At 40.3% G+C, this 20,055-nt stretch overlaps 3 protein-coding genes across 3 annotated transcripts; 2 read left to right on the top strand and 1 right to left on the bottom strand.

Annotated features, from left to right (window-relative positions):
- Positions 1-3,298: 3,298 nt before the first annotated feature.
- LOC115268262 (cuticle protein 16.5-like) lies at positions 3,299-4,954 on the bottom strand. Its single transcript, XM_029876308.2, has 2 exons — positions 4,297-4,954; positions 3,299-4,228 (listed from the first exon to the last, which is right to left on the bottom strand). The coding sequence occupies exons 1-2, from the start codon at positions 4,414-4,416 to the stop codon at positions 3,656-3,658; spliced, it is 693 nt and encodes a 230-aa protein (XP_029732168.1). The 5' UTR covers positions 4,417-4,954; the 3' UTR covers positions 3,299-3,655.
- A 342-nt stretch (positions 4,955-5,296) lies between these two features.
- LOC109433665 (cuticle protein 16.5) lies at positions 5,297-6,391 on the top strand. Its single transcript, XM_019710118.3, has 2 exons — positions 5,297-5,406; positions 5,468-6,391. The coding sequence occupies exons 1-2, from the start codon at positions 5,395-5,397 to the stop codon at positions 5,993-5,995; spliced, it is 540 nt and encodes a 179-aa protein (XP_019565663.3). The 5' UTR covers positions 5,297-5,394; the 3' UTR covers positions 5,996-6,391.
- Positions 6,392-18,340: 11,949 nt separating this feature from the next.
- LOC109432238 (cuticle protein 16.5-like) lies at positions 18,341-19,853 on the top strand. The gene is made up of 2 exons (XM_019708564.3): positions 18,341-18,904; positions 18,967-19,853. Exons 1-2 carry the CDS (start codon positions 18,893-18,895, stop codon positions 19,537-19,539), a joined length of 585 nt encoding a protein of 194 aa, XP_019564109.2. The 5' UTR covers positions 18,341-18,892; the 3' UTR covers positions 19,540-19,853.
- Positions 19,854-20,055: the final 202 nt, after the last annotated feature.

The raw sequence follows: 20,055 nt of genomic DNA, 5'->3' as shown, positions 1-20,055 counted from the left end.
ATCTAGAGGTATTTTTCTGAATATGCTTAGGGTGGTTCAAGAAAAACCGATTTTCTTGCGTTATCTTTTTCAGTTACGATTTTTCATCAAATTCGCCCAAGAAACACTTGTAGAGCATTTGAAGACGCGTCGTTTTGTGCGCTGAGATGGTCGTTATCTCTTTTGGTTCAAAAGTTACAGACATTTTTCTTAAAAAAATATAGTTTTTTAAAAAGTTGTTATGTCGGGTTGGGGCAAACATAAAAAATATCTTTTGCCCGCATTCAAAAGAAGAAGTGTTGTTATAAAACATATCAAAAAATTAGAGGGGTGTTATTTTTGTAACTCAGATGAAAAATACTTAAAACAAGCCTATTTTTTTCTAAAAAATCATCAATATCTTTTGAATGAAGTAGCAACATTCTCAGCACACGAAAATGCGCGTTTTTGGAAGCTCTAATAGTGGTTCTTAGGCGACTTTGACAAGAAATTTGAAACAAAAAAGATAATGCAATGAAACGATTTGTTCTAGCGTCACACTATGAAAACTATGGGAAAATGCTCCAAATTTGGTCAAAACAGTTTAAACGCTAGACATGGTAGTACTATCCGTGAACAAAAAATCAAATCAATATGTTCAAAATTGACAAAATAATGACATAAAAAAAATCGAAACGTGCAAAAAAAGAATCGGGTTATTATTTCAAATATTACTTCCATTTTTTTTATTTCTCTGAACAATTCTTTGTTTTTTTTTCGTTTTTTTTTTGCAAAATTTACTTCGGAAAATCATCCAGACAGTAATTTAACGATTGTGTGTGCAAGTCCAATAAAAAATGTATAAGATTGGCCGTATATTTGCATTAATATCTGGAGGAATATCTGAAGAACTCCCAGATAAATTTTTGAAGGAATATTTGAAGTTATTTCTTAAGAAAGCCCTGGAGAAATATTCGGTGAATCTTTTCGGGAAGCTCTTGGTGGAATTCCTAGGAAAAACAAATATTGAGGGATGCATACGAAAATTCCTGGAGAAAAACCTTAGTGTTCTTCTTGGAGAATTTTCCTTATCCTCTAATATCCCAATTTTTGATTTTGATCTTTATATGTTTTTTCGTCATCAAAAATCTCTTCAAACATGTTTTAGAAGGTGATTCTTCTTTTTTCTTTGATTTTGTAAATTTTGGTTTTTGATTTTTCTAATTTTGTTTTTGAACATCGCTACAGTTTTATATTTTCCTTGGAAATCTATTTTGGATAACGATTTTTAAAAAGAACTCATTTTGAGATTTTGTGATTATTATTGAATATTTTTATTTTATTTTTTTAAGGAAAATCATAATTTTCATGTAATTTTACCTAGAATTATGATCAGAATGATTTTAAAGTACATTCATCTCCCCTAAACTCTTTTACTAGGATAAAATAATTGGGGAAAAAAATAAAATTGTTATTGCTGCGAATCAATACAAAAGAAACAATAACATCTGAAAGGTGACCGCGATTTGAAAAAAAAAAATGAGTACGTTTAAAAAGGCATCAACAACTATTTCGAGGTTAACATAATAGTCCTAAATATTAGCCAAAAATAAAAAAGTTTTAATTGTCCAGGAAAGAAAAAATACAAAAATGCTCAAAGTATACCCCGTCGAGATGCGGAGTTGGGTATTAGAGGGATGAACTATTCATGATGAAATCTGGTGGAAGAATTTCGAAAAAAAAACTCCTCTAGCAATACCTTCCTAGACAAAAAAAACTCTGTAGATATTTCTAAAGGATTGTTTCGAAGTTCCTAGGAAATATGTTTGAATAAATTTCTTAACGAATCCGTGATGAAATTGCTAAAGTTATCCTTAGAGAAAATTTTCCGAGAAATACATAGAGAAAATCCTGAAGGAATCTCAGAAGGAGCTCCTACCTTCATCATTAAATGTAAAATGTAAAATGCAAGAATATCTAATCAAATTCCTGGTGGAATTCCTGAAAAAAAATACCTGAACGAATTCCGGAAGGAATCTCTGGAAAATTCTCTGAAGTAACCACTGGATAAAATTTGAGAAGAATCTTTGAGAGAATTTCTAAAGGAATACCTGTAGAAAATTTAGAAGGCATGCCTGGAAAAATCCTTAGTATTACACATGTTTTAAAAAAGTATATGCAACTCTTATGACCTAATTCAGTCATACAAGAGTTGCTAATACTTTTCTAGAAAATAGGTGCTATTTGGGATTTCCACTGAATTTAAAAAACGAATTTTGAAACGAAGAATTTCAAAAGTAACTGCTGGTGGAACTTCAAAAGGACACCATAGAAGTCTACCCAAATGAATTCTTGGGGAAATTTCTGGAGAAATTAAGGAGAGAACATCCGAAGGATGCTCTTGAGAAATTTCTTAAAACAACTCTAAAAACAAGTGAAAAAACCGTCGGTAGAGTAGATTTTAAAACCAAATACCTGAAAGTGTTTCTGGTGGTTTCCATAGATTGATGATGGACGAAATTCACAGAAGATTTTCTTAGACCAGAAATTCGTGATCAAATTTATGGAGGAATCGCATTAGGGATTTTTGAAGGAAGTTCAGGGAATATTTCCAAAAGAATCGATGAAAGAATTCCAGGAGTATTTTTTATAAGAATTTCTGAAATTTCTAGAAGTAACCCTCGGTTTTTATTAAGAAACGCTGAACGCATTTCTGAAGGAATCCGTGGATGATTTTCTGAAACAAATCATGAAGAATATTTAAAGATATTTTTTAGAGGATCCTTCAGAGAAATTCTTGAGAAAATTGTGAAGCAATCCTGTGGAGGAAGTCTCAACGAACTTTCAAAAGAAATTCTTCGAAGTCTTTCCGAAAGGAATTCCTGGAGGACTTTTGAAAGGAATCCGTGGAGCGATTCGGAAGGCATCCAGGGAAGGTTTCACAAAAACAATTCCATTTTTTTTGTTTGTATTAACGAGATTTTTACCCCAGGGCTAGTTCATCTCGGAAGAATTCCAAAAATAATTTTTGGGGTAACTTTGGGAAAACTTTGAAGAAAACTCCATGACGAGCTCCAATTTCGTGATCTCCAGAGGTAAAAGGCCTCACTTCAATACCTTCGCCAAAGACTTCTTCCGGCGCCCATCCATGGTTTGTCCCTCTTGAATTTGAGGATCAATTTGACGGTACGAGTACGTAAAATACTGAGTGCGTCAGCTCCAAGGTCTGTGAGGTTACACTCATCTGGTTTGATGACGAGCACGTCACCCTTGTCACACTTCGCACCACCCCTTCTGTCGTTTCTTGGCTTAGCGTCACAAGATCCCTGCACCTCTTTCTTCTTCCTAATCTTTTTCAGACCCATACTCAAGGGAACTTTTAAGTACCAGAAAACTGAAATCAATTTCCACTTAGTTTCTAAAAAAATATTCAAAGGGTCATGTATTTAACTTAAAACTTTATCAAATTTTCAAAATTTTACAACGTTGATGTTTAAATTAGGGATGCAATTTGAGGTTTAAGTAGACTTACCAAAACCAAACGGCTCTCCAAATTGTTGGAGGCACTCGCTTTCAATTATTTCTAGTTCACTTAGGTAAACAAATCTACATGGGATAATGAAACACCAATGCGGGCCTGACAACAAAATTACTATATTTTCATCAACATTTCTGAAATTACGAAGCAAAATGCACTCTAGTAAGCGTAAGCGATCAGCGGGCTGTTGTACTTCATGAAGGAGCTGGTGTAGCTGGTGGCATGGGCCGGAGCGTAGGCCAGAGTAGCAGGGGCAGAGTGAGCGATGGCAGCTGGCTGGGCAATGGCCAGGGTCTTGGTGGTGGCCAGAGGAGCCGAGTATGACAGAGCTGGCTGAGCGATGGCCAGAGTCTTGGCAGAGGCCAACGGTGCGGAATAGGACAGAGCTGGAGCGTAGCTGTGAGCGTAGGATACGGCCGGAGCTGACGAGTAGGATAAAGCTGGAGCGTAACTACGGGCATAGGACAGAGCGGGGGCAGCAGCGTAGGTGTGGGCAATTGGAGCAGCGTACGTTTGATGGGCAATTGGGGCGGAATAGGTCTGGATTGGAGCAGCATAAGTCTGATGAGCGATCGGTGTGGCATAGGTATGCTGGGCAATGGGGGCACTGTATCCGTAGGACAGAGCTGGGAGTTGGTGCGAACTGTAGGCCAGTGGTGCAGCTTGATAGGTGGTGGCTGGTTCTAGATATCCAGCACTGGCGTAGGCCAGGCAGGCAAACAGGACAGCAAACTGTGGATGGAGGAATAATATGTATTAGTTCAATAGACGAATTTGGGGTACTCAAGTCCAGTGAGTACCTTGAAGGCCATTTTAGAGATGGGTATGGTAGGTTTTAGCTCTGCAACAGTAGGAGACACAATGATATCTTTCCAATGACCAGTCGCAATATTTATAGTATGAATTGCAATTTTTATCATAGTGCTTTGAACTTTTCGTAACAGCCAAAACAAAAGACTCGATAGCCGGTTCTACTATATTTCCCGGATGTCCTTGTCGTATCGGTACAAGCGAAAGCAGCCGGTCCGTTTTAATTGCTGCCTGGTTTTGAAAGCGAGCATACACAATTGGTTCATGTATTAAAGCATCGAAATTCGCTGATTTTTATTGGTTTAGTTTCTGTAAAGGATAACTAAGCAGAAAAATCAAAACACTGATCAGTGATCGGCCAGTCGTACAAAATCTCGATCAATCTGGACCGCAGAACCAGCTCTTTCGGTGTGAATTTCAGTTCACTTCCCTCAACCTGGCAGCTGAGCTGCTCTTGAAGTTCGATCCACACACGTAGGAAAACAACCCATGGAAGAGGAAACAAAAACAACAACAGCAACTAGGGCGACCGACGAGTCTCGCAGAAGGTGTGCGAGGTGGTTTAAAAGTTCAAGGTAACGTTTCGCGTGGTCTTGACTGTGTGGTATACATTGTGTGGAAAAATCCGGTACGGGACAAGAAATTGCCGAGGCGACGACGCCGATCTGCTTTAGATTATGTGCATTGATTTCTGCACTCTTTAGGTACTTTGAGAATGAAGGTCTGCTGTAGTTTATCGGGTGCGTTTCAATGTGGGACGATATTGCAAAGCGGGCTCGTCGCTTACATCCTCATTGACGTCTTCTTGGATGCGAATTCTCGTTTTTATTGGAATGGGATTGAACTTTGCGAAAAGTTTACATGTGCCGATTAGTTCACGGTTGAGTAAATCAGACCGGTGAGCAAGTCTGGTTAGTAGCGAAAAATGGAGTGAAGTGACAATTTCAACAAGGACAATTTTCGCATTTATTTCAAATGTTTGAACAGTTAACTTGTTTCTCATTCTTGTATAAATGCTTGAAGTCGGGATCAAGACTTTATCATTATTAATTTAGCTTTTGTTGTGCAGAAACAATAAACTTACCAAAATGGCATTGAAAGTAAGAATTCCTAAATTTCTGTGCTGAACAAGTTTACTCAATTTCAAATTCTAATTTACAGATTGCTGTCCTGTTCGTATGTCTGGCCTACGCTAGCGCTGGATACCTGGAACCAGCTGCTTCTTATCACAGTGCTCCCTTGGCCTACAGCTCCTACCAAGCTCCAGCTGTGACTTATTCCAGCCCAGCCTACAGCTACGGATACGACCATTCTGCCCGTCATCTGGCCTACAGTGCTCCCATTGCTCATCAGACGTACGCCGCTGCGCCTGCTCTAACCTACGCTGCTGCTCCAGCCGTTTCCTATGCACGTAGCTACGCCCCAGCTCTATCCTACTCGGCTGCTCCAGCTTTGACCTATTCGTCTGCTCCAGCCCTATCGTACGCACGCAGCTACGCTCCATCTCTGTCCTACTCCGCACCACTGGCCACCGCCAAGACCATCGCCATTGCCCAGCCAGCTGCCATCGCTCATTCTGCTCCCCTGCTAGCTACTAGTCCAGCCTTGACCTACGCTCCAGCTCATGCCACCAGCTACACCAGCTCCTTCATGAAGTACAACAGCCCTCTGATCGCCTATGCCTATTAACTTGTTGAAACACATTCTGTTGAATAAATTCCAAGTTTTAAGTGTAAAGAGTCAATTTGTCTTAACCCGTACCAACAAAAATACATCTCACCCCCAGCGGCTACGTCATGGGGTCATCTGCCTCTTTTTCGCAAACAACGCATAATTTGGCGATAAATACAATAAAAAATCGCTTTCGGTTTCAGCACTCCAACCGTTCCGCTGAAATGCGTGCGAAAAGCCATTATCCATGGATGATTATGATCGCGCATCGGACACACACATCACACACATGCCGCCGTCGCCACCCGAAACCGGTTCACCCAGTCCCCGAGTAGCACCCAAAGTGAAGATGATACGCTCAATTTCCCACGGAGCTCTGCTGCTCGCTGAATGGTAATGATCACCAATTTTGATACCTACGGATCGTCGCGTTGCCGATATGCATAAAGATCCGACAGAAGCCGGTGCCGGTTGGTGTGGCGTGTGTCAACAAGCATGTCAAAAATCTCGTCGTTTATTTATGGCATGTTGCATCTGCCTCATCTTCGTCCTCATCCTCTTGAGATAGTGAAACCTAGGTACCTGCATAGGTGAGGAGGAGGTGATGGCACCCGACCTACTGGACTGGTTGGTGTCATCTTCACGCACGAGTGGTACAGCACTGATGATGCTGACACCAATGGCGAGAGATTGAGCCGTCGGTAGAAATAGCAGAAAATTCAAAAATAAAAATCAATTGAATCGATTTCAATCTTTTTTCGTACCCTTTGTTTTTATTCCTTCATTTTTTGTTCTTTATTCTAAATCTTATTGCACAATAAATTACATTCCCTTTTTTTAGTATGTTCCATTGTTTCCCTAATTCTTCATTCTCTGTCTACCTTATTTCCTTCCTTACTTCCTTACTTCCTTACTTCCTTACTTCCTTACTTCCTTACTTTCTTACTTCCTTACTTCCTTACTTCCTTACTTTCTTACTTCCTTACTTCCTTACTTCCTTACTTCCTTACTTCCTTACTTCCTTACTTCCTTACTTCCTTACTTCCTTACTTCCTTACTTCCTTACTTCCTTACTTCCTTACTTCCTTACTTCCTTACTTCCTTACTTCCTTACTTCCTTACTTCCTTACTTCCTTACTTCCTTACTTCCTCACTTCCTTACTTCCTTACTTCCTTACTTCCTTACTTCCTTACTTCCTTACTTCCTTACTTCCTTACTTCCTTACTTCCTTACTTCCTTACTTCCTTACTTCCTTACTTCCTTACTTCCTTACTTCCTTACTTCCTTACTTCCTTACTTCCTTACTTCCTTACTTCCTTACTTCCTTACTTCCTTACTTCCTTACTTCCTTACTTCCTTACTTCCTTACTTCCTTACTTCCTTACTTCCTTACTTCCTTACTTCCTTACTTCCTTACTTCCTTACTTCCTTACTTCCTTACTTCCTTACTTCCTTACTTCCTTACTTCCTTACTTCCTTACTTCCTTACTTCCTTACTTCCTTACTTCCTTACTTCCTTACTTCCTTACTTCCTTACTTCCTTACTTCCTTACTTCCTTACTTCCTTACTTCCTTACTTCCTTACTTCCTTACTTCCTTACTTCCTTACTTCCTTACTTCCTTACTTCCTTACTTCCTTACTTCCTTACTTCCTTACTTCCTTACTTCCTTACTTCCTTACTTCCTTACTTCCTTACTTCCTTACTTCCTTACTTCCTTACTTCCTTACTTCCTTACTTCCTTACTTCCTTACTTCCTTACTTCCTTACTTCCTTACTTCCTTACTTCCTTACTTCCTTACTTCCTTACTTCCTTACTTCCTTACTTCCTTACTTCCTTACTTCCTTACTTCCTTACTTCCTTACTTCCTTACTTCCTTACTTCCTTACTTCCTTACTTCCTTACTTCCTTACTTCCTTACTTCCTTACTTCCTTACTTCCTTACTTCCTTACTTCCTTACTTCCTTACTTCCTTACTTCCTTACTTCCTTACTTCCTTACTTCCTTACTTCCTTACTTCCTTACTTCCTTACTTCCTTACTTCCTTACTTCCTTACTTCCTTACTTCCTTACTTCCTTACTTCCTTACTTCCTTACTTCCTTACTTCCTTACTTCCTTACTTCCTTACTTCCTTACTTCCTTACTTCCTTACTTCCTTACTTCCTTACTTCCTTACTTCCTTACTTCCTTACTTCCTTACTTCCTTACTTCCTTACTTCCTTACTTCCTTACTTCCTTACTTCCTTACTTCCTTACTTCCTTACTTCCTTACTTCCTTACTTCCTTACTTCCTTACTTCCTTACTTCCTTACTTCCTTACTTCCTTACTTCCTTACTTCCTTACTTCCTTACTTCCTTACTTCCTTACTTCCTTACTTCCTTACTTCCTTACTTCCTTACTTCCTTACTTCCTTACTTCCTTACTTCCTTACTTCCTTACTTCCTTACTTCCTTACTTCCTTACTTCCTTACTTCCTTACTTCCTTACTTCCTTACTTCCTTACTTCCTTACTTCCTTACTTCCTTACTTCCTTACTTCCTTACTTCCTTACTTCCTTACTTCCTTACTTCCTTACTTCCTTACTTCCTTACTTCCTTACTTCCTTACTTCCTTACTTCCTTACTTCCTTACTTCCTTACTTCCTTACTTCCTTACTTCCTTACTTCCTTACTTCCTTACTTCCTTACTTCCTTACTTCCTTACTTCCTTACTTCCTTACTTCCTTACTTCCTTACTTCCTTACTTCCTTACTTCCTTACTTCCTTACTTCCTTACTTCCTTACTTCCTTACTTCCTTACTTCCTTACTTCCTTACTTCCTTACTTCCTTACTTCCTTACTTCCTTACTTCCTTACTTCCTTACTTCCTTACTTCCTTACTTCCTTACTTCCTTACTTCCTTACTTCCTTACTTCCTTACTTCCTTACTTCCTTACTTCCTTACTTCCTTACTTCCTTACTTCCTTACTTCCTTACTTCCTTACTTCCTTACTTCCTTACTTCCTTACTTCCTTACTTCCTTACTTCCTTACTTCCTTACTTCCTTACTTCCTTACTTCCTTACTTCCTTACTTCTTTACTTCCTTACTTCCTTACTTCCTTACTTCCTTACTTCCTTACTTCCTTACTTCCTTACTTCCTTACTTCCTTACTTCCTTACTTCCTTACTTCCTTACTTCCTTACTTCCTTACTTCCTTACTTCCTTACTTCCGTACTTCCTTACTTTCTAACTTCCTTACTTCCTTACTTCCTTACTTCCTTACTTCCTGTAGTGTCCGGAGGGACACTTCCGAGCACACCAGCCGAATCCTGCAGCCAAACGCACGCTAACGAGGAAGAGCGATACCTTTCTCGCACAAAATGCTTTACAAGACTGACGTTTCATTTCATGTTGATCGTTTGCTTTGTTTTTCCGGTGGTGCATCACCGCAACTGACGTTATATGCCCTATTAATCTTTTTCTCTTTATCTCTCTCAGCCCCTACACTTCCTCACTTCCTTACTTCCTTAAGGAAGTTTTGAGATAGTTACATTTTTGAAGGGCTCGGAGAATTTTTGCTTATTTGGAAGGTTTTAGGGATGTTTACGAGGGCCATTGGGGATTGAAAGGGGATATCAATAAGTTCAGAATTTGGGGTAATTTCACGCTCATTCGGGGTGCTCGAGAGATTTCTGGGGGTTTCAAGGAGTTTCAGTTTCAGTTGATTTTCTGCATCTTGTTGTTTGCTCCCCGGAAGCACGTGACATTATCGGAGTAGATGAGGGTGGACCTGCCGAACTTGTTGCAGATGCAAGAGATGGCAACGGGTGGTGGTCATGCAGGTTTACACTGCCACCTATACCACTTCTCCTTTTGCTAGCCAATTGTGATTTCCACCGGGTACAGGTCAATGCCCCCCGAGTTTAAAGGCTGAAAATGAGTAGTAACTCGCTCATTTGGAAGTCATACTCGAAGATCGCTGCCGGCATTTGTTCACCTTACACCACACGCACGTGTCCACCACCAGCTGAACACAGTTCGGAACTACTTGTGGCAGTACTCAATCAATCTCCGGGTCACCTTGTGAAACCACGAAAAAATTATCGGGTGCAACTTGTCGACGGACCTCTCTACCGAGTTAGTGAGCCTGCCGTCCAGCAGTGCACCTTCACTATCCAGTACCGGAGAGCACCTGTAGATCGGACTGGGATTTTTCACGCTTCCATTGGGATATTCGGCTGGTGCTTCAGATTGTTTGTGACCACGTTCATTCCACCTGATCCTACCACCAGAAGATTGTTTCCGCTCACCGAAGTTCTTCTTGCTGGAGTGGTGTCTTCAGTGAAGGCTAGTTTGCCGCCACAACTTGGATCAGCTGACGCTACTTCACCGTAGCCCGTGTCGTCACAATCGGCTTTCCATCACATTTTCGCCAACAATTGGCAATAAAACGCGCTACGTTGGCTGTCACACGGCACAGCACGGCACCTCTTAGTTCTTCGTTGATTTCTTCCAGGATCACCTCTTGAGTTGGTCACTGCTTTTGTGGACGATACAGGAATGCCCAGCCCATTGAACCTATAATCTCCATCGCTCTGCAACGTTGGACCTAGTCCTCCATTTGTCAGCACATTGACGACATTCAAATTGGTCGGTATCCATCGTAAACCAGCTACCTTCGTCAGATCTTGGATCTAGCCGATCTGGAATGCAACGAATTGTTTGAACCTGTGGTGATCAGAGCTATGCCAGTTACCTCGACCTCCGGCAGTATACTCGTCCATCGCTGTCACAACTTCTAGGAATAGTTGTCTATATCATTATTCCCAGACACAGGTACAGCATAAATTCCTCGCGGCATATCACCGGGAACGCGAATCGGTCCACATTTGGATCCCAGATCGATCGCATGACTTCTACTTCGCCGTCTGCTTGTCACAGCTGAAATACGTCAGTGTTGCCGGCTTCACTTCTCCCAAGCTCCGTAGAACTTCCAACGAGTTGGACACCCAGTTTCAGAATTCGAACCCGTCTTTTTGTGGAGGAACCAGACTTACTGCGCTTCACGGCTTTCTCTGTGGTGTAGACACTGCCAAAGTAGTCTTCGAAAGAATGCAACGTATTATGGCCACCGATGGTTCGGAATATTTTGCTGCAAACTCTTCGGCGTTTTTACGTATTGAATCGGACAGGGAGAGCTCGTCGACCGAAATGCGACCACATGCATAACGTGGATTCGTGGCGGTTCTTCCGGGTCTGTTAAGAATACGAGCATTGCTTCTCCACGATTTCAGAGCGAATCTGCAGCTAATGGAACATCTCCTTCATGATGACTGTGAACTGAACTCTACGTCCACTGTGGCTTCACAGCCGTATTGCACGATATCTATCAGGAAATCCGTCAGCATGCGAAACGCTGCTGTTTCTTCTAGAACTTGCTTAAATTGGACATGCTCACGATTTTCCCGATCCGGCAGCTTGGTGACCTACGACTTTAACAGCACCGAGTTGACGAGGTGTTGTCGTTTCGACATCTCTTTGGAACAACTTTCATTCCTCTCACTTCCATGCATGAATGCGAACTCAAGCTTGGTAGATAGGAATCGTCGGAGTTTTCATCGTCTACGCCTCCTTCATCGGTGCTCTCGTAGTATCGCGTTAGATTATTCTCGTTCTTTTTGCATACTTCATCACGTTCGGGTGGATTTCTTTCGGTGCTGACTTCAACTTTTAACCCGAGAGTTCCTCTGACTTCTCATCCATGGCCGCCATGTACATCCTGCTACACTTCAGCCGATAAATCTACTCCTACTTAAGTTGAAGCATCTTCGCTTTCCACGCCCTTTCATCAACAACGCATTTTCAGTTTTAACTCCATCTTTTTCTGCTCAAACGCACGCTGCATCTCACTTTCCTTCTTCCAAAGTAGCATCCCCGCCTCCAGCTCTTCATACTGCCGCTTATGGTTCTCTTCTAGCACTTGCATCTTCGCTTGCATGCTGGACGCAGCTAGGCGAGATTTGACGCTGGATTGGCCAGACTTAAGTTGTTGTCATTTTTACGGATGCGGTCCTGCTTGTTGGTGTCCTTCTGCTTCGGCTGGTACTCCTCTTGGCAGGTCCGGCAGTAGAATTGAAGAATTGTGGAAATCTTTCAAGCCATTCTAGAACAAAACCTTTGGAGGATTTTCTGGTTTTTTTTGGATTTTTTTTTCTAGAAGATTCAATGATATTTTAGGAATTCCTAACGGGAATCCAACCGGATTTCATTATGGGATGCCTAAGAGAATTCATCCCAGAATTGAACACGTAATTGCTCCTGAGATTACTTGCTGAACTCCTCATCAGATTGCTCGCAAAATATGCTTGTGATTACTCACGGAATTTCCCCTGCATTCCTCAAAGACTACTCCTAAAATTTCAGCAGGGATTCCTTCCAGAATCGTCCTCGGATTCTTCATTGATTTATTTACTTCTTCAAGGATTTTTTGATTTTTTTTTCAAAGTTTTTCCAGAGATCTCGTTTAGGATTACACTCGGAATTCATCCTGGGATTTCCCAATGATTCTTCCCAAGGATTGTACTTGATTTTTTTCATTGATTCTACCAGGATGTGTTTAGGAATTGCCTCAGAAATTTATGCTCTAAATTTCCAACATATTTGTTCAAGAATTACTTACTGCATTCCTCCAAGTACTCCTGTTGGGATTCCTCTACAAATTGTCCTCGGTATTCTTCTAAAAAATCCCTCTCGGAATTTCTCCAGTGATCCCTCTAAGGATTCCTCCAGAAATTTCTTCAGAAATCCATAGGGTAAGAAATCAAACTTTGAACTAATCAAATTATAATCTTAATTAAAACCATTTCGAAATTCATTAAAACGACGTACTTTTTAAGCAAATATTGTCCCGAAAAAGATGTTAAACAGCTTTTCGTAATATAACCTGATAACATGGACTTTGAAAAAAGCGTTTTTGTCATGGAAAGGAGGCAAATGAAAAATCACTGTAATTTCACCCATTTCCCCCCAGAGAAAGCACATTTTCAGTGCACTCGTACAGCTCATGCATTGTATCACACGCAATATGTGAACACGTCAAATTAAAGCTTATTCATCGTAGAATCGACCAACCGAATAATATTTCGCATTATTTGTCATAAAATTATCAAATTTAAGAAATTCTTACTTGGAGAATGTTATCTTATGTTGAACCATTTGTAATCTAAATTTGAACTAGTAACCGGGGGCGAGCTTCCAATGTTGGTCTGCAGACTGCGCTAGTGGTTGTTTTGTTTACTCTTGGGGGATGAAAAATTCCAAATTCAGTTTCCAAGTTCCTGAAGAGTTTGGACCATTCTTAGTTGAAATTCCACTGCCTAACGAAAAATAGTTATGGGAATTAGCAGATCCATGTGTTTTTCTATTGTTCAGCACGAAATTGGCTGTTGTGGGAGATGCTCGAGTTGCTGCAACCAGTAGTTCAAATTAAGATTAAAATTTGATCAAATTATGATTACGATGGTTCAAATTAAGATTAAAATCATTGTTGACGAATAACCGAATTTTTCAATGAAATTCGGTGCAAATACAAACTTTTTACCACTTAACTAAAAGATTATACCCGTGGCTTTCATGTACATAAGTTTTTGTCGTAAAAAAATATTTCGATGTGGGAGAAAATATCACTCAAATTTTGCGCTACTTCAGAAAGCTGCATTTAAGTTCAACTTTTGATTACCTACCTTACAAAGATTCTTTCGGAAATCCCTTAAGGGTTTCATACCGATTTTTCTCTAGATTCATCCATACAAATTCCTCTTTAGTAGCTCCGTCCTCGATTCATCCAGCAATTCCTGTCAGTGTCAGTATTTTTGTTGGAGTTCCTGCAGGGAATCCCTTTCGAACTTCCAGCCGGTATTTGTCCAAAAAAAATCATCTTGGTTCATCCGTGAACTCGTGAAATTCTTCCAAAGGTCCCACCAGTTATTCCTTCAGAATTACTTCAGAGATTTCTTTCGGCGCTACTATCACGGTTCGTTTAGCAATTCATACAGGGTTTCTAAAATATGTGTCTCTTGGAATTCCTACCCGTGTTTCTGTCAAAAATCCTCTAGTGATTCCTAGAGGATTCTAGGCATTTCCCTATTCTGGGATTTGCTGATATATATCTGAAGTAAATAAGTCTCTGTAAATAAGTTGCAAAACTTACATAAAACGCTGTGATATTGAAACTTCTTCCGGGGATTTGTTTCGGGAATTCTTCAAAAATTTATACAAGAATTTCCTATAAATTCTCCTAGAAATTCCCATACGGGATCTTAAAGACATATCAATAATTAATACGGATTTTTTCCCCAAGATATCTTCAGTTTCTTACAGGGATTACTTAAGATGTTTGACTAACCATTGCTCCAGAATTTCTCAATGAGTTCCCGACTAAAACATTCTAACAAAAATATAACATAATTATAACAAATCATGATATGTATAACTCATTATGATATAATCATGTTTAACAACATTGGTGTTTAAAAATATTATATCTCATTTGTATCATACTATGTTATAAATGTTGTTTAATAACTCATTGTGAAATAATTTAGTACTGATTCTTTGACATTCAGAACATCATTTTACACAGTTGTATCAAAATATGATAGAAACCAGTTTTCTTGAAGCTTAAATTTATATCATATTGTGTTATGATTTTGTTCTGATTATAACAAAATAGGTTATTATTTTGATTAGACCGGTGTACTTTTTGTTACAGTTTTAGATATTTTAACATCATCCTGCATCTGATTTATAACAAAATAAGTTATAGAAAAATTTCATATGATCATAATACAATGTGTTATAAACTTGATATATTTTTCTAGTCGGGTTTATTCTAGAATGTCTTGCATAAATTGATTCAGAAATTTTTCAACAATTGCTTGATAAAATTCTGGAAACTGGATAAAATTCCACAATCTCCGTGGAACTATAGAGCGAATCTCTGAAAAAAGTAGGAAAATTTTTAAGCAAATATACTAGTGGATTTTTTGAAGAACGAATGAATTTCTGAGAGACCCCTGGACTGCCGTTCTACGCATAATTGTCCCATGTTTATATGAATTTCTATACAACATGGGAAAATGTGGCGTAGAACGGCAGTGAAGGATTTCCTGAAGAAATCCTTGGAATAACTCCCGGGAATCTTAAAGATACCTCAGCACCAATGCTTGAATCTGAGTGTATATAAAAAAATACGATCAGTTATCAGCACCAACCACCACTACGAACAACCATGCACAGAGAGAAAAGAGAAACCGACTCAACTGCGACCGCTGATCCTCATCGGTCGGTTGACTCGTGAGGCAAACTGACTGGTGATCATTCTTTTTCACTTGCGGCAATGAGGGAGAAGAAGCGGAAATGATTCAGTGAATTTATTTGTCGCTCAAAACTTGTAAAAACAATCCTGAAAGTCTCGATAATAAAGATAAAAAAAAAAAAAAAAAAAAAAAACAATCATTTTGTCGCTAAGGAAATGTTGGACATGGCTATTATAGTCCAATTAATTTGAGTATATTTGCATTGTAAAAACGGTATAAAAATCATATAGGGTCTTGTACCATTTGGGTAGGTGCACCTATTTTGGGCACTAGTCGCGAAAACTTTTTTTCATTTTTTACCTAATAACTTATTTTTTGGAACACAGTGAGATAGGTACAGTATCTAACTATATACAAAAATTCAGATCATTTGGTTTTAAATTGACTTAGTTATAGAGGCAAATCACCAAAATAGGTACACCTACTTAAATGTTACAATACCCTATATGCATTGCTGTATACACCCACGAAGAAAAGATTCGGAGAGCCACACAGCGCTGAATCATCGCTGGGCAGAGTCAGTCAAATAAGACCAAATTTTGCTTCGTTCGGGAAAAAATTGAAAGAACTGGAAATCCCTCTGTAGGTATTTATAGAAGTTTTTTTTATAAAATTCCAAAATATCCCATGGAAAACATTTCTGGAAGAATGTTTGTAAACAATCCCTAACGATCATCAGAAAAAAAACCGCAAGAATCCCTGAAGGTTTCTCCAAGGGGTTTTAGTCCTGAATAATCAAGCATGCCTTGGAGGAACACCAGGACGAACCTCTGGAGAAATAACATCAATAATGTCTGAAAGAGTTCCTGGGGAATTTTCTGGTTTCTAAGGGAATCCACCAGAGGAATTTCTGAAAGAATGTCCGTCAAGTTATCCTGGAATTGCATCTTTTGAAAAAAAAAAATCAGTGGAGGGATCGCTGGAGAAATCCCTTGAGAAATTCCTAGAAGTATTCCTTAAGAAATTTGAAGTTAAATTCCTAGATAAATCTTTAAGAAATCTTACTGGAAAAAATCTAATAACATTCTTTGATGAATTCTATAGCAAATTTTAAAGAAGTACATGCACGAACTGTAGAAATCTTTGAGAGAAATTCCTAAAGATTCTCCAAAGGAATTCTTGGTGGAATTTTTGAAAAAAAAAACCGCAGATTAGTTTCTTGAGGAACATCTGAAGAAGGATCATGGGAAATTCATGTACGAATTCCAGAAGGAATATCTGGAAAAAATTCTAAGAAACACATGGATATGATATGAATGATAGCGATTCTGAAAAATGTTGATAAATCCTGAAAGAAATTTTAAAAGAATTGTTGGTGGAGTGCCTGAATTTAATTGTGCAGAAAATTCTAAAATAGTATATGAAAATTAATATATTTTAAAAGAATTGTCCAGAAAATCTTTAGAAGAATACTTTGTTAAGGACACGGACATGCTCAATGCTTCCAGTGAGCTATTCGCTCTTTGAAGGAAGCATGACACTAGACAACGGACTAGCATGCAACGCCCAGTGACATAGCCGAAAATTTTTCCTGACAGATGCGGCGGGAATCGAACCCGCGCTTCTCAGCACGATGCGACTAATTGCTTGGCGACACTAGCCGCATGACCAAGAATCCACACTTGCTTAAGTCATAAAAGGAAATCATGCAAGAATGTGCCCTAAAAAAAAACTTTAATCTATTGAGGGTTTTTCCAGGAATAATTCTTAATTATGTGCAATGCATAAGTCATTTTCATCTGAGCTGTACTGGTATCTGGGGCGCTGTAATTTGTAAACTTGGAGTAAGCAGCTCTAATTTTACCATGACAGTAATGCCAACAAATCGTTCCCGTTTAGGCTCCCATACATTTTTATATAATCTTTTTAATTATTTGCCGATTTTTCCAAAAAGATTTTTTTTGTTGATTAATAATACACAACCTTCTAAACCCTTCAGGACGCGCGCCGTTGTAAAAAGTACATTCGGTTTCTGTAACGTTTTTTGGGTTTCGGAAACAGCAGGTTGTTGGCCTAAGGTCCCCTATCCACCGTGGTGGGGCTGCCACCTTAGGTATAGCTTCCGGTGGAGGAGCATATCATACTCAACCGCTGGATGCCAGAACAGACGCTGTTTGAGCCGCACGAGCCGCACCTCCTTGGTGAACAGTCGCTCGAGACGTACCTCCTCAATCTAGCTGAATGTCAGAATGACAACATTGCCCAGGCTACACTACAAGCTAAGCACACAACTCTTAGCTGGCGGTCTTTGTCATCGCTTGACCCGTGGAAGCATGAGGTAGGAACTTGTGAGGACCAGAGCTACATATATTGGACGCTCTCCTTTTCGACTCACCGTTTTGCAGCCCTAAAATGTACAACACTCCCAAAATACCTCACTCATCGTACACAGCGCGAGCGTTATGCAGTTTAAGCATCGAATAGGCGCGCGTCCTGAAAGGTTAATACCGCTGAAAACCCAGTGGATAAGTTTAATGTAGTCGATTGTGCTACTATTTTTCATAATAATTCATGATTTCACAATGCAATTTGCTGATAGAAGTCAATTTTTTTTTCAGTTTCTTCCTAGACTTAGGCAACCTCAAGAATCCAGCAATGTACAGTTTATCTTTCTCCCAACATAAATAACTGCGAATGCGATGAAGCTACAGGCGAAGGTGCTTCTGCTTCGGAAGATGATACTCATCACACGGTGATTAAGATGATCAGCTCCTCCGAAGGAGCCGGTAATCAATTATGCATGCACAAACTGTTGTCGTTGTTGGTGCGTTACCATAATGCGTATCTGTTGGTTGCAGTTCTCAAGTCAAGCGCCACACGTCTCGGCTATTTCGCAGAATTAAGAAATGTGTCATCACGCCGTAGATAAGATGACGACACGACACCGATCGTTAATGGGACAGTTTTATGATTATTGCGGTATTTTCAATTTGATTCGTTCGATTGAATGTTTTATCGTGTGAGAAGCGGGCTTGAACAGCTGATCATTGTAATCAGCGTCGATTATGTAAATTTGCGAATATTTCGCCACAGTGCTGTTGTGCGTGAGCTAATACAGCAGCATGATTGCAGCATGCAATCAATATACTTTCACAAACGGGTTGTTTCATCGAAAAGGTACAGATGGTACGTTGCAGTTTAAGGTCAGAGTCAACCGGTAAGGGAATTCTGCCCAGCCGAGAAATGTCAACCAGCTTCGCGAGAACCGTAATCTCAGAATGCTGGCGTTTTCAGCGGCTTCTGGATCGGGCTGCACTGGTTGGCCTTCGATGTATTTCGGCTGTTCTTTGCAAAAGTAAAGCGAAAACGGTTTATCGTCGGCTCTGGGAGAACGTCACACCTGAGTAATTCTGTTTCGATCACAGAGAAGCGTAAGAAGATACCCATCCGCTCGGTGCAATGAAAACACATGGAAAATAAATGTATTACTGACTTTACTATTACGGAAGGTCATCCGTAGATGGAGTTTTGATATAAATATAGAATTCGCTTATTGGGATGGTATCATTCTTCAGTGTCCTGCTCTAGTATAAACAGCTACAGAAACCTACAAAAATGGCCTTTAAGGTAACTATACAACAAATTTACATAAACTTTTGCAACAATTCTAATAATTGTTTTATGTTCAGATCACTGTCCTGTTTGCCTGCCTGGCCTACGCCAGCGCTGGATATCTGGAACCAGCCACAACTTACCAAGCTGCCCCACTGGCCTATAGTTCGCACCAAGCCTCAGCTCTGTCTTACGGAAACAGTGCTCCAATTGCCCAACATACCTATGCCGCTCCGATCGCACATCAGGCCTATGCTGCACCCATCCAGACTTATGCCGCCCCAATTGCCCATCAAGCGTACGCTGCTCCAATTGCCCGGACCTACGCCGCTGCTCCTGCTCTATCTTACGCTCGTAGCTACGCTCCAGCTCTATCCTACTCGTCAGCTCCGGCCGTATCCTATGCTCACAGCTACGCTCCAGCTCTGTCCTATTCCGCACCGTTGACCTCTGCCAAGACCCTGGCCATCGCGCAGCCAGCTCTGTCCTACTCTGCACCTCTGGCCACCACCAAGACCCTGGCCATTGCCCAGCCAGCTGCCATCGCTCACTCCGCTCCTGCTGCTCTGGCCTATGCTCCGGCTCATGCCACCAGCTACACCAGCTCCTTCATGAAGTACAACAGCCCACTGATCGCCTATGCCTATTAGAAGTGATACATTCAACTAACCCAATGTGTTCCTGTTCCTGTTTGTCGAAGACCGCGCGAACTTCTCCAGTTCGCACCATAGTTTATGGAAATATTGTTGAATAAAACCATCTGCGATGCAGAAACCAAACTCACCCAAAGTAACACATTGTATCACAAACCATCAACAGCAACGCCTCAAGACGACGCTGTCCTCATCCTCGACTCAAAATCAATTCACCGCCACACTTGACGTCAACAGTTCTCTAAAAACGACAAATAATCCTCCAAACGTTCCATAATTGCCACAACCTTACCGCACACGACGACGGACGACGACGACGACGACGATCATGTGGGCAGCTGCGAAGCTCTGAACTCATCCAGCTCAACAGTCAGCCGGCTGTATTATTAGGTGCAATTCACACGCTTCAAGTATCAAGAGTAGTGGACCGATCTTAATGGTCATCACGATGCGATGGCTACGACGAAGACGACGGCGACAGAGGACAAGAGCTTATTGAAGTTGGTTTTGGAT

This window comes from Aedes albopictus, chromosome 3, assembly GCF_035046485.1.
Source record: "Aedes albopictus strain Foshan chromosome 3, AalbF5, whole genome shotgun sequence".
NCBI lineage: Eukaryota > Metazoa > Arthropoda > Insecta > Diptera > Culicidae > Aedes > Aedes albopictus.
The sequence above is the reverse complement of the archived record's forward strand: the minus strand, read 5'-3'. Positions and strand labels throughout refer to the sequence as shown.

Coding starts and splice junctions, on each gene's coding strand:
- LOC115268262 (XM_029876308.2), bottom strand. CDS start 4,416: ATGATAAAAATTGCAATTCATACTATAAATATTGCGACTGGTCATTGG. Junction 4,229..4,296: donor TCTCTAAAATGGCCTTCAAG/GTACTCACTGGA, acceptor CTCCATCCACAG/TTTGCTGTCCTGTTTGCCTG.